The sequence below is a fragment of the Lycorma delicatula genome, chromosome 6, assembly GCF_047948215.1.
Source record: "Lycorma delicatula isolate Av1 chromosome 6, ASM4794821v1, whole genome shotgun sequence".
In the NCBI taxonomy this organism is placed as follows: Eukaryota; Metazoa; Arthropoda; class Insecta; order Hemiptera; family Fulgoridae; genus Lycorma; species Lycorma delicatula.
In genome coordinates this window covers 144,044,308-144,059,018 of record NC_134460.1, presented here as the reverse complement: position 1 = coordinate 144,059,018, position 14,711 = coordinate 144,044,308, and the positions used below count along the sequence as shown (strand labels likewise).

At 31.2% G+C, this 14,711-nt stretch overlaps 1 protein-coding gene across 3 annotated transcripts in view; it reads left to right on the top strand.

The window, feature by feature from the left end:
* Window positions 1-13,567, top strand: part of LOC142326325 (carbohydrate sulfotransferase 11-like) — a 32,036-nt gene extending 18,469 nt beyond the window's left edge. For all 3 annotated transcript variants that reach the window (XM_075368737.1, XM_075368736.1, XM_075368738.1), the window contains 3 exons: window positions 2,181-2,352; window positions 10,224-10,495; window positions 13,220-13,567. In XM_075368737.1, the coding sequence (XP_075224852.1) occupies window positions 2,181-2,352; window positions 10,224-10,495; window positions 13,220-13,565 (790 nt within the window). In that variant the 3' untranslated portion in view covers window positions 13,566-13,567. The remainder of the gene's footprint in view (window positions 1-2,180; window positions 2,353-10,223; window positions 10,496-13,219) is intronic.
* The last annotated feature ends 1,144 nt before the right edge of the window (window positions 13,568-14,711 follow it).

The following is a 14,711-nucleotide window of genomic DNA, read 5'->3' as shown; positions in this document are numbered from 1 at the left end:
AAGTTTTTCCATTTCAAAAAAATGAACTGTATATCAAATGTACTGAAATCACAAAGAAATTGAAAATGGGATATTTTGTTATCTACAAATTTAAAATATTTTTGGAAACAGGGAAATGGCTGTGTCAGCAGGAAATATTTTCCTAAAACCATACTGAACTTTGTTAAGAATATTAACAAAAGTATATAATAATGAAATTTACCTATAATTTTATAAATTAAAAATAAGTAGAATGAAACAATTGGTTACATGAAAAAACAAAAGATAACGATTTTTGTTATTTTTATAAAATAAATTTTTATCATTTGCAACTTAGTACAGGTTTCACTTTAAATGATGTCAGATAAATGGCCACTCCAGTGAAGAAGCACATCCATTCATTCTATGGAAAAAACCATCCATGTGCTCCAGTAAATTAATGTACATTTTTCTTACCTCAACTAGAATGCACAGGGCCTTTTTATCTGGTGGATGTATCATAGTTTACTAGTACAAACTTTTGATTATAAATATTCTCAAAGAAAAAATCCAGTGCCATTAGGTTTGGAAATGAGGGGTCTGAGGTTACTTGTGCGATGGTACGATGGGTTGAGTCCGCCATTGTTTTGTGTGACCTTTCAGATTCTTTATGAGTATATCTCATAATTGATTAAGCAAATAATCCAGTAATTCAGGATTGGAAACCTTACTGGCCAATTGATGTCTTCAGACTTTGAAACTATATGGCCTGGAAAAAGTATATGCACTACTTCATCAAATCCTGAGATGTGTGTGGCGTTGTCATTCTGCTGAAAATAGAATGCACTATATTTTTATGAGATCAGAAAACAAACAACACTAGGTAAGAATCTTTCAGGCTGTTGTTTTAGTTAAAGTTCAACTATTAAGTTATTTGAATTTCACTGACTAAAACTTGTATTAATTTCATACATTTTTAACCTCTTTAAAATTTAAGTTTACAATAAATAACACAACAGTAAATTTAGAAAATCTTCTGTTGCTCTCAAAGTTATATTTTTAGGTTTTTTGTTAGATGACAAGTTCTTGTGGGATGTTCAAATTGGTTTGTAATAAAATCAAACTATACTGTTTTGCTCTGAAGCACCTTAAAATAAACCTTGTCATCATTATTAAATATTTATTTTACTGAAATATATTTCCATATAAATTATACTATCATCTATCATCTCTTTGGGGCTTCGTCAATTGAAAGTTTTTGTTTTTAGTCAAAGTTTCAATTTTATTCTAAAAAGAATTTGGGCCTAATGATGCTGAAAGCAGACATTCAAAATATTACCTTGCCTAACTGTTGCCTTATTGCCATGTAATGTTTTTGCTAAAACCTTTCCAGATTGTCTATTGTAACAGTTAATTTTGATGATTTATCCCAATACATGAAAATCAACTTCATCAGACATGATAAGCATTTTTAAAAACAAAATATTTTTTTAAAATGTCCAGCATTGTTTTACAAAATTATAGGTATGCGATGTCATTCAGTTATAATTTCTGTATAAGCTGAATTTTGTATCGACACAGTTGAAGATCGAGATGCAATTTACAGAAAAGACTTCCTCAAGAGATATTCAAAGCAAGAGACTGTTATTAGGCAGAGTGTTAAGACTCGCGTAACATCAGTCAGTGCCAGACTCCACTAGTGCTGGCCAAATGATGATTGATAATATTCTCAATAGCATCAAACTGTTTAACTTATTTTAATATGGTATTTCTTAATGGGACAGAACCATGCCAAGCGTTCTGAGAATGTAATTAAAATGGTCTCTATATTTGCACTATGCTTTTACATTCAATAAATGTACACATACCAAAGGTATGATGCTCCACCACCCAGTTCACAAAGTTCATTACAGAACACTGACATAAGAAACTGCAAACATGGATGCTTTCCATGATGCACTTGTTACTCACTACACCTCACATGTTCTCAGATGAAGCACGAGTCAAATTTGTCTTAGTGCCAATCTGTATTACAGTATTTCATACACGATATATTTTGAGATATCTTGTACATTCTCAATTTACAAAATTTACTGTTGTGTTATTTGTCTTTTAAACTTCAATTTTAAACAGGTTGAAAATGTATTATTAAATTAATGCAAGTTTTAGTTAGTGAAATAAAAATTCACTTATAATATGAGCAATCTTATTTTTGTTTACAGAGTACATAAATTATCTTGGTGCCCTATTTATAAAGCAGCTTCTTCTAGTTTGTTATATAACTTATGTTTATTGGGAGGATATTCTGAAGATGAATTAAAAACTACAAAACAACAATTAAGTACAATTGCCAGGAAAATATATCCAGAATTGGATTATCGTCAAGCTGAAGAGGTTAGTAATAATTTTTTTCTTTTTACATCTATTTAACTTAAAAATTACTTTCAGTTACTGTGTATAATCATATTTCTCTTATTTATTATCAAAAGATATAGAACATACTACTGAAACAGATCAGGAAAAATAATTGTTTATTTAAAATTAATAATTTTTTTTTAATCAGCATGACAAAATATGGTTAAACTCTAAAAATAAAAATAACATGCTTTCTAGATACTGTACATGATAACTTTCTAGAAGATCTCTTTAGAGCTATTATGTACATAACTCCTTCATTAGGACTATTTATTTTTCTTAGAATCCAGTCTTCATTTTAATTTATATATAAATATGAACAGTCAATGTTTTGTAAAACTTGAATGTGTTCTTTCTGATTGTTTGGTACTTTATCGTCAGTTTTCAATACGGTAGCCACAAATTTTGAGAATCAATTTTGAGACGATCATTGAGGCTGTATTATTGTTTTCCAAACTGGAAAATAAACTATCTTTTAACTAGGTACATTATTTTTGTAAATAGATACATTAAATAGATCATATAGTATATATGATAATTTAATTTTAATGTGATCCCATGTAATGTGCACTTATCAAATTGTAATACATTAACAACTCATATCATTAACATTGTGTCAATGCCTGAAATTTCAGAAAGTCCCAAATGTAAGTTACCTTGGTGTTACAATTGACTCACACTTAATATGAATATAAATAATCTTTGTCATAAACATAAATAATTAATATTTAAATTCGATAAAATAAACAAATAAAAAGACTTACTTTCTCAAACATGGTTACCACTGATATACAGGTGATTCAAAGAAACAGGAAATTTTGAAAGTTGTGTTGGTAGCCGTGGGTGATTGGTACCACTTGATAAGTGGCGCCAGCCTCTCTAACCTAATCTGCCATTTAGTTATCATGGATCCTTGGAGTGGTGTGCAACATGTATTTGCTATCAAAGCGTTTTACAAAAACAATGGCAGTGTGGAGGGAGCGCGTAGAGAATTTCGCCATCATTTTAATCTGAGACGGTACGACCATGTTTCATCAGCACATGCAATTAAAACATGGATATCTGATTTTGAGGAAACTGGTTCAGCAATGAAAAAGAAACCCCCAGGCCGTGAGCAAACCGTCCGTACACCACAGAATCTTCAAGCTGTACAAGATGCTGTCACACAAAGTCCACATCGGTCAATCCGTCATCTCTCAGCATCTTTACAATTGTATAGTTCAAGTGTTCGAAGAATGTTAGTGAAGGACTTGCAATACCATCCATACAAGTTGCAGATCATCCAGGAACTGAAACCGAACTATGCAGTTGTGCGAGCACAATTCTGTAATGTAATGCTTCAGAAGATAAATGATAACGAAGAGTTTGTTCATGAACTGTGGATGTCAGACATCCACCTCAGTGGATTTGTTAACAAGCAAAATTTCAGATACTGGGCACAAGAAAATCCCTACGAAGCTACACCAGCGTCCGCTGGTGAATGGCACACTTTGAAGTGTGCCACTCTGCTCTGGCATTTTGTTTCTGGGTTGTACTCAAATATCCAAGATTCATCACCAGTAATAACATTTTTTAGAAAATCAGGGTTGCTTTCAATTTGCCCTAGAAGATCGTAGCACACTTCCACACTGCTGTTTTTTTGTTCAACAGTGAGGTTTTTGGGACCAATTTTGCACAAACATTTTTCACACCAAATTCATTTGTCAAACTTTCATGGACCATGGCATGGTTCATATTCAATTGTTCTGCAATCATTCTGACAGTTAATCGCCGGTCATACTATATCAAGTCTTGATTCACTTTGTCGTTATTTTTGACATTAACAGTCTTCCAGAGCGTGGATCATCTGCAACTGATTCTCGGCCATCTGAAAATATTTTAAACCACCTAAAAACTTGGGCTCGTGACTGAATGTAATCTCCATACAGCCTTATCAATTTTGAAAAAATTTCAGTAGGATTCTCACCAAGTTTAACACAAAACTTGATTGCACAATGTTGCTCATAATTAGTATCACTCATTTTTGTAATGCACAACAAAAACTTCTTTCACAGAAAGTTTGTTTATATCTCACGTGGCAATAATAGACTAAAAATATTAATACCTAATATAAATCAGTTTCATATAACCATATGTGTACTAGTAACTTTACAGTGTTGCCACTTTGGCTGCCAAAAATAAACTAGTCTTATTTACTGTATTTACAGACTTTGTACACTGAATAATGATGAAGAAAATTGCTTATTTTTTAATTAGTATTGTTTAAAAATTTGTATTAATTGTATTAGATTGTAGAATAATTTAATAAAAATAGCAAGATACATAATAAAGAATACTCCAATGTATTATATTGAGTTATAAATATTTCAATAGATAGAAGTAGATATTGTTATTTTTCAAGAGTAAGTGACTATAAATTTAATCACACATTAATGAATTACATAAGGAAAAGTTAAAATTTTTAATTTTCTAAGTATATCAGTCTACATGATTCATACTTATAGGCGCTGAAAATTGATCTGACAGCTCAATTTTGTAACTTGAAAACTTGTTCTGAATTTTAAGGAGCCCCTAGAGGTGATGTACTTCATATGGAAATATACACAAGCTTAATAATTATTTTAATAAGCTTTAATAATATTTTAACAAGCTTATCATCCCAGGAGAATTTGACATGCAGTAGTGCACCCAAAAGTTTCACTATATGGGCAATAGAAATGTCACTGTTATCATTAATGGAAATTCTATACATGCAATTATCAAATGTTACATCTACCAGAGAAACACTGTTGGATCCCAATCTACAAGATATCAATCTAAGCTGACTATCAAATCGAGAAATGGAGTGATGATGTGGACAGTTCTTACAATATTATTATTATGTTCAATTAATTCATCATGTTTCAATTATTCTTTATGTTCTCATTAACAAATACTGTTTTATAATTTAAAAACATGTGTGCTTATTTAGTTAGAGACATAACAAGTTTGTTTGCATGTTCAAACTTTTCAACAAATTTACTTATAACACTCAAATTCAAACTGTTCGATTAATAATATTCATTCATAATTATAGTTCTGTTTTTAAGTCTTTTAAGTGTATAAATTTTTCAAAAGATAATTGTATCAATATCAACGAACCTTCATAACCTCAAAATGAATGCCGAACAATTTACCTAGTTTTTGCAAATGCAACAACAACAATTTCAAATGATGTTACAATAATTAAAAATTAATCAAAATCCTTGACCAACTATTCAGCATAATGTAAATAATTTTGAACAATTTGACAAAGTTAAAGAAAATTTTCAACAATACAAAGAAAGATTCAATTTGAACTTTTTTCTTATGAAAGGATTAGCAGCAGATAAGACATATCGAAAACAGTCCTTTTAAACAGTATAGGCTCTGAATACTTTGAACTATTAAAGCTATCAGTGGCGCCCAAAGAACTACTAACGAAATAGTAATGTAACTTATAATGAAATAGTACAAACTTTGAATGATCAGTTAACTTATTTTATAACAATCAGTTATTTATTTTATAAAAAGAACATTTTAGTTGAGAGACATAAATTCTCACAAAAACAAAGGTCTAATCAACCATTTTTAACACAATTACGTAAATTTATTTCAACATGTGAATTCCAATGTGAATGTAAAAAGTTTGTAGCAGATCTTTTTCTGCATTCACAATTTATCTGCATTCACAATTTATCAGAAGGCTTTCCAACCAAAACATACATCATCAATTGTTGCTAGATAATTCAAAAACTTTTCAAGATGCAGTTTCAAAAGCTCAAACCTTAAAAGCACCGTCATTGCTGGCTAATCAACAATTTGATATCCCAATAGAAAATTTCTCAACGATGTATACAGAGTTTCTGGATCATGAAATAGGAGTACAAGCAATTTTACCTCAAAACATAGAGACTCGACAAATTCAAGATATTGTTATAAGGAACTCTGAAATCCTCCACCAAGATTCACACCATGATCTCAACTTAATTTAAAATATTTAGGAATCGAAGGACTCTGCTTAAGATGTGCCAGGAATAACCATACTTCTTCCCAATGTAGGATTGACCCATATAGATAAAATGGTGGGTACTGTAAACTGCAAGTCACATTGATAAAAAGTGCTTAAAAGACCAATGTCTGAAAAGAAAGGTGTAAAGACAGTAGATGCAGAGAAAGATTCCTTCTTCCAAGGTCAGTTTACAGTATAAGAACTAGCTATTATACTAATTAACAGGCCATTCTGTTCAAAAAACAAATTGGCAGATGCAAAAACATTACAACTTCTCTCAGACTAAGGGAAAACATGAAACCAGTAGCTTTTAAAGCTTGGGAAGTTCCTCATGCTCTCAAAATAAAGGTAGAAGAAGAACTCAAAACACTCGAAAACCAAGGTATTATCTCAAAAGTCCAAGAAAGTGACTGGGCATCTCTCTACTAGTCATGATCCCCAAGCACGATGGTACCGTACATCTGTGTGTTGATTACAAAGCAGGGGTGAACCCCCAACTACAAGATGCACACTACCCTATCCAAAAATCGACGACCTTCTTACAACATTCAATGATTCTTTATATTATTGCTCCGTAGGCATAATTAAAGCATATCTTCACGTACCAGTTGATGAGGTTAGTGCAAAATTCAAACGATTATTACTCATAAAGGAAGTTATGCCTTCAATCACCTCAAATTTGGAATTAAAACTGAACCAAATGATTTTCATCTCATCATGGGCAAAGTCTTGAGAGGACTCAGCGGGGTTACAACATAATTTGACAACATAATAGTCATCCAAAAACACAAGAAGAATGCTACAAAAACCTGACGCTTTCCTCTATAAATTACAAAAAGTTCAATTTACACCTCAACAAATAAAAGTGACTTTTTCAAAACTGAAGTCTAATACCTAGGCTATGTAATTGAACAAGGAAAAATTTTCAAAAACCTGGCTAAGGTCACAGTAATTATAAATGTACCTAGACCAGTAAGTCAAGATGTCAAGAGAATCTTAGGAATGGTTACCTATTAGGTAACGGTGCAAAGTTTATACCACATTTCTACTGGTCCTCAAAATGTGAAACTGTATTTATACAACTGAAAAATGAAATCACAAGCAAACGTGTACTAACCCCAGACTCTCCACTGACAGTGAACTGCGACGCTTCTCTGACAGGGATGTCAGGAATACTTTCACATGGATTAGAAAGGCCTATTGCTTCACTTTTTGTTTATTAACCAAAATTGAGATGAATTATAGCCAGCTTGACAGGGAGGCACTAGCAATTGTGTTTGCCATAAAAATCTTCTATTATTAAATGTATGGCAAAAAGTTCATACTGAATACCAATAACTGTCCACTGACTGACTGACATTCTACATAAAAACTCAAAACTTCCAGCTATGACATCCACAAGTCTTCTACGCTACAAAATTTTGCTCACAAACTTTGACTATCAAATCCGATATAAACAGGCAGAAGAAAGTGTCCTTGCTGATTTTCTGTCCCAATCTCCTATTCAAGAAAATATTTCTCAAATTGAACAGTATGTAGAAGAAGAAGTATCTCTAATTTCTAATGAAGTAATCTATTACAATTCCAATGAAACATTAAATTACAAAACTCTCGCTGAAGAAACTTTTTGTGATAAACACTTATTAAAACTGAAATCAGACCTTTTGAATGGTAAAAATTATGGTTCTGAGTATTACCTTCAAAATGGCATAATCTTTAAAGGGCAACAACAGGCTCATCGAACACAATCTATAGACTCTCGAGCAAAAATTACAGGCAATGACTTCATCTAAATTACCCATTCAAAGAAAAATTCAAGAAATCTTAATGCGTTATAGATAGATCTACACCTCTCTCATCTGGCAAATCTCCATCAGAATAATAGCTAAAAAAAAGATTGCATATTAAATTAGACCTTCTGAAACCGCCACTACATATACCATTGCCTTCTAACATCACTCCCAGAGCACGTCAACTAAACATGGGAGATCGAGTACAAGCAAGGTAGTATCCCTCCACTGGAAAACCAATGTGGAGGCTCAGAACTGTAGTCCAGAAGCTTGGAAAACTTCACTATGATTAAGCTCAATGGCAGCGGATATTCCCTGAAGAGATACATTGTTCAATTACTATTCATCTCTATCGACTCAAAATCAAAGAAAACGGTGACATTTGCTCCATCACTATGATGCACATATGATGAGCCAAGAAGAGATCGCCAGAGAGGCTCCACCTGGCACCTCCTGAGGCTGTGCAGGAACCTCAGAGCTCTGCCTGGTGCCTCTCAAGGCCGTGCAGGAATCTCAAGAGCAATTAGGAGTACAGCAACAACCTATTTTGAAATGATCAGAAAGAGAACGTCGATTGCCAATAAGACTGCAAAACTACACGTATCCTTTTTATACTTTAACAATTTAAATCAGTAAACATGTATATAAATTCAATATTTTTCAATGTATATAAATTCAACATTTTTTTCAATAAGCGTAGGAGACTGTTGTATCCCAATGTTCAAGATATCGATCTAAGCCGACTATCAAATTGAGAATTGAAGTGATGATGTGTTCTTACAATATTATTATTATTATTATTATTGGTAGATTTTAGAGCTAGTGTGAACTGTATTTTTTGTTGTTAGATGATGATTATGATGATAAAATAAAACAACGCCTTGATGTTCTTGATGAATTGTTGTGTTTAATTTCTTTTTACACCTAAATATACTTGAACATTATCAAGAATTACAACTAATATATATATATATATACTTGAACATTTTCAATTAACACTAAGCCTAAGCGTCCATTCGGACTGAAATGAAAAACAGGACCGTACTGTACGGGATTCTAACTTAGAATATAACTAACGCTAATTGTCCGTCCGGACAAAATGAATAATGCAACCACACTGGGTGTGATCCTAACAAAGAATAGTCATATTATATTATTTCACCGGTTAGCGCTAGTAGATGCTAGAGTGCAGCACCAGCCAGCTCAACATGGAACGGAACAATTATTATTATTATGTTAAATTAATTTATTATGTTTCAATTATTCATTATGTTCTCTTTAATAAATATTGTTTTATAATTCAAAAATGCATGTTCTTATTTAATTATTTAATAACAAACACGATGCAAAGGATTTATCCATACTATCCATCCTGAGAATAATTTTGTGAACTGCTAATATTGAATTTTTAAAATGTTACATAATTATTAACTGATACACACACAATTTTGTTTTCTGTAAAAAGAGTACAATATGAATGGTTCAAATTTTGAGATTAATCATTAATAAATAATAATGCAAGGAACTGAGCACAGTTCCCTATGGAACTCTATGTTCTACATCTTGAGCTTGGGCTTCATTTTACATGTGTATTCATATCAAAAAGTGAAATTTCAACTGCTTGTTTATGAGGTGAAGAAAGTTTGACTAACAAAAAGTCTTGTGGGAGTTCATGAATTATTGAATTTTTTTCTATATTTGGTCATTATCTTACTGCTCTTTAAATACCACGATGATGAATGTCACCTTTCTCCAGGTAAACAAAAATGATTTTCTCTGTACCTTTCATGTAACTGGCATTCTTTTCTTCTTCATGTATGTGTGAACTCAAATCCCAAAGTATATATATATCTGCTTTCCAGGAAATTTCCATGCTTTTGACAAGGATTTCATTAAAATTTTATAGTACAACAGTCTGAAATAACATAACTTAATTTATGGACTTGTACTCTTTAGAGTAACATATTCATTGACAGTATTTTATTCATAAACTCTTTATCTTATTTTCATAGTAATAATTTTTTTTTTAGGCACTCCAAAGTACATTAAAATTATTAGTTGTAAGGCATCCATTTGAAAGAATACTTTCTGCTTATAGAGATAAACTCGAAAATATAAATGTACGAGCAGAACATGGATCAGTTCATTTTTATAGAAAGTATGGATCAAAAATTGTTTCAAAATACCGTGAAGGTGGTAATAATACAAAAACACATACTATTTTGAAACTGGGAACTTACTTTTGGGATAAAACATTACCTCAACCTTCTGGAATTGAGCCTACTTTCCAAGAATTTGTCAGGTAATTAAAATATCTAATTAAACAGTCTGTTTAATCACTAAATCACTTAGAATAATATTACCTGTAACATATGATGTATTATTTGTTATGATTAGGAAATAATAACATACTTCACAGATCATATTGTGGCTTCTTAGTATTTTTTATACATTTTCTAAATGTATAAATGTAATAGTATTAAGTCATATTGTTAAAAATGACTGGCAATAGCCCAGTTTATGCTATAAAGTGCTTTTATGATTTTTTTAATTTCCCAGCTAACAGACAGAAAATATTTGATATCAACTAAAAAATAGTACATCTGCCCAGATTTTAGTATGTCTCAGAATTTGAAATTTCTAGTTTAAACATACTAAAATCTTGATAACAAAAATTTGTTTGTGCGCAGTCACGTAACATTTGAAACAATTATCTATAATCATAAAATTTGGTGATGTAGTTTCTATTAGTGTTATTTCTGTTAAGGTTCTGACAAGCTGGGTAGGGAAATATATCTCAAAGAGCTGGATTTTATAAAACTTTTTCTCACACTTTTAATTTACTTATGAAAAAATAATGTAATCAAAAACAGAAATAACCATCAGAAATAATAAAATAATAACAATTTAATTTAATAGCAATAAAAAATATAGTAATTGTTTAAAATAGTTCATAAAACTGCTATCCATGAAAAATTTATTTCTACAAAGCTTTTTTTAATATTTGAATTTGCCACTGTTCATGATTGTAATAGCTCCTCTGCCTTCAATTGGAGGTTCCAAGTTTAAGTCCCACAACTCGAACACAGCATTTTTGAAGGCAATAAAATTCAGAATCTTCTATCATAGTAACTATTATTGAGAATTATCCTGTTGTTATTATTGCATGAATAAATAAATATGATTTACTTAATTTAAACTATTTCTTTAGTGATTAAATAACTATTCCATTTAAACATACTAAAATCTAGGTAACAAACTTTCAGTATTTTGTTAATTTTTGCCCATCTTGATACATAGACTTTAAAACAAGCATTTAAAACTTTATCAGCATGTTAAAAATAAAAAAAATTCACCTTAAAAAAGAGGAGTTCTATTTGATATATCTTCTTGAAACATTTTTATTGTACAGAGTTAGCAACATAAAACTGAACCCATAATGAAACTGTTAGCAAACACTATTTATGAAAGACTCACACACGACTAGTGGATGTGTATGTACTACTGATTATTGTTGCCATTTTGTTGCAGTGCAGTTGTGTTTGTGTAAAATGCCTTATCCATTCCAGGAGAGGATAGCTATAGCTGACGCCTTTATTCATTCTGGATCATTTGAAGAATCATGTCAAGTATCTGTAGAAAAATTTCAGATTGCCTGCATCCCAGTGAAAAGTAGCATACAAGATTTAGTTAAAAAATGGCATACAACAGGTTTGGTTTCAAATGCAAAATGAAATAGGCAACTTTCCATGAGGACTTCACAGGCCATTGCTGATATTGAAAGGAGAGTTACTGCCAGTCCAAAAAAATCACTACGCAAGTTATCCTAACAATCTGGTGTTAAATATACATCATGTAAAATTCTTCATGAATTAAAATTGAAACCATACTGCATTACAACTGTGCAACAACTGAAGGAGACAGACAAACCAAAACTACTTGATTATTGCAATTGGCTTCCCAAAAACATTGTTGGTGGACAGGTAGACCCAATGTCCTATTTCATGTCAGACGAGGCATGGTTTCATTTATCTGGCCATATTATTAATTTGCAGAACTCCAGGTTTTGAATGATGATGATGATGTGGAATCCTCACAAGATATTTGAGTGTCCACTTCACAATGAGAAAATTTTCTTTTGGTGTGCTCTTTCCAGTAATTGTATAGTGGGACAATATTTTTTAACCAGACTGTCAATACACAAGTTTACCTCACAGTTTTCGAAGAATTATATTCATTATTAAACTGCTAATGAAAAAGAAAATACAGCTTCTTCCAACAAGACAAAGCAACATGTCACACATCAAACATTTCACTGAATCGTGTTCAGGATGGTCATTTTGAATATCTTTTGTAACAATAAGGTAAGTAAATGGAACATTTAAATTATGTTTTATATTTTTCTTATTTACTTTATCCGTATCATTCATAAAATTTCATTCTAACATAACCTACCGATTCTCCAGCAGTTACGTTATGGGTTCAGTTTTATGTTGCTCACACTGTATTAATATAAATGAGTGTTATCAGGATGGAAATAGTTTTCAACCTTTATCGTGAAGGTAGAGAATGTCCTCTGATACTAAGAAGATCCAGTGCATATAATTCAATGTTTTTTACATTAGTTAGTTGTTGCATGCTACCAGTCTCAGTCTTTCTTATGACTACAATGGCTGTGAAACCTCAAGGTATAAGGTTACACTGATCAGGCTTACTTTCTCTAAGATTAATGATATTCATTGTAAAGGCAGTTCCTACACTGAACAGAGTGTTCAATGTAGGAACACAGAATAAAAAAAAAGAAAAGCACACAGAAAGTGTCACTCTGACACTTTCTGTGTGCTTTTCTTTGCTTTGAATCAAACATATTTGGTTCAGTGAAGAAAGTGACAGGAAACCATTTTATTACAAATTTTTCCAAATGAGCCTGATATGGAATACTTGTAATTTTTGAGAATTGCTAAGTCATTTTGAGAAATAATTTAGTCTTCTTTTATTGTTTATCTTTTTTTTTTTCTGTTTTCAGATATCTAATAGACACTGATTTACTTAACTATTCTGATGACCACTGGATACCATATTATTTATTCTGTACACCGTGTTTATTAAAATATAATATTTTAGCAAAAGTTGAAACATTTTTTAGAGATCAAATATATATAATAAGAGCAACTAATTTACAGAATTTAATTAAACCAATTTGGAAACATAAAACAATTAATGATAATGTTAAAAATATATCAAAAATATATTTTTCACAATTAACACAGAATAATGTGGCTGAATTATATCAAAAATATAAACTCGATTTCGAATTATTTGATTATGATGCTACAGAATATTATAAGTATGCACAAAGTAATATAAGTTGAATTTCTTCTCTAACATTCTATTTATTTATTTATTTTACTTGTTAAATAAAAACTCATTTTTATGAAAAAAAATAGAATTTTGAAGTTTTATTCAACAAATTTGAGTTGATCCATTTAAATAGTTCCAGATATTTTCCAACAATAAATAGTTTCCAAATAAAAGGTTTGGAACACCATATTATAATCTTTCTTTGCCAATGAAGGTTTTAAATCCTCTGAAATTTTTACTCGACTTCAGGCACAGTTCAGAGATGCTACCCTGTCAAAACTCATGGCCATGCTGCATTGGAGAACAAAAGTCACAAACATCGTCCACAGACTAGCATTAATGATGACAACATTCAGGCTGTTGGTGATCTTGTGGAAGGTGACCACTGCATTACTCTGGCTGAAATTGCATCAAGAGGTAAGCTAAGTGGAGGAGTTTACATACAATGTTGTCAAGACACTCTTGGATACAGCAAAATGTTGATGAGATGGGATCTGTGCCTCAGATTCCATCTCAGATAAATGTAGGCACAGATAAATGTATAGAAAGACCATCTGTCAGTGGTACTGATTCACCTTGAGGAAGAAGAAGAAGAAGTATGGAGTAGAAGACTCCATACTTGTTCTTCTTCAAATGAGAAGGGGACACCAATCAAGGCTAACAAACTCTTGTCAGCTGGAAAAGTTGTAGGACTCTGAAGATCGCAAGTAAGTAGTGTTCTCAGCCTTTCATTCAGAGATCCTGGGTTCAAATACCGGTCAGGCATGGCTCACATGCTACAAAATTGCCATTTCATCTCATTCTCTGAAGCAAAATCTAACTGTGGCCTAAAAATAAAAACAATCTGAGGCTGATAACAAAAAACACTATTAAATTTTTAACTATTGATATGTTTTATTGAAATGATATAGTACTACAAGTTCAACACTTCTCTTTAAAATAATTTAAAAAAAATATATTTTTTATAATTTTATTGTGTTTATTAAAAAAATAATAAATTTACACAGCAATTATGAATCAAGAAAGTAAGTGAGGAATAAAGTAAGGAAACTCTACATTCACATTCACTTGAAATGTAGAGTAAAAGAAAAGATTGCATTTTTTTCATTTACATTTTCTATTTATTTATAAGAAGTTTCATTTTTTTTAGACATTTT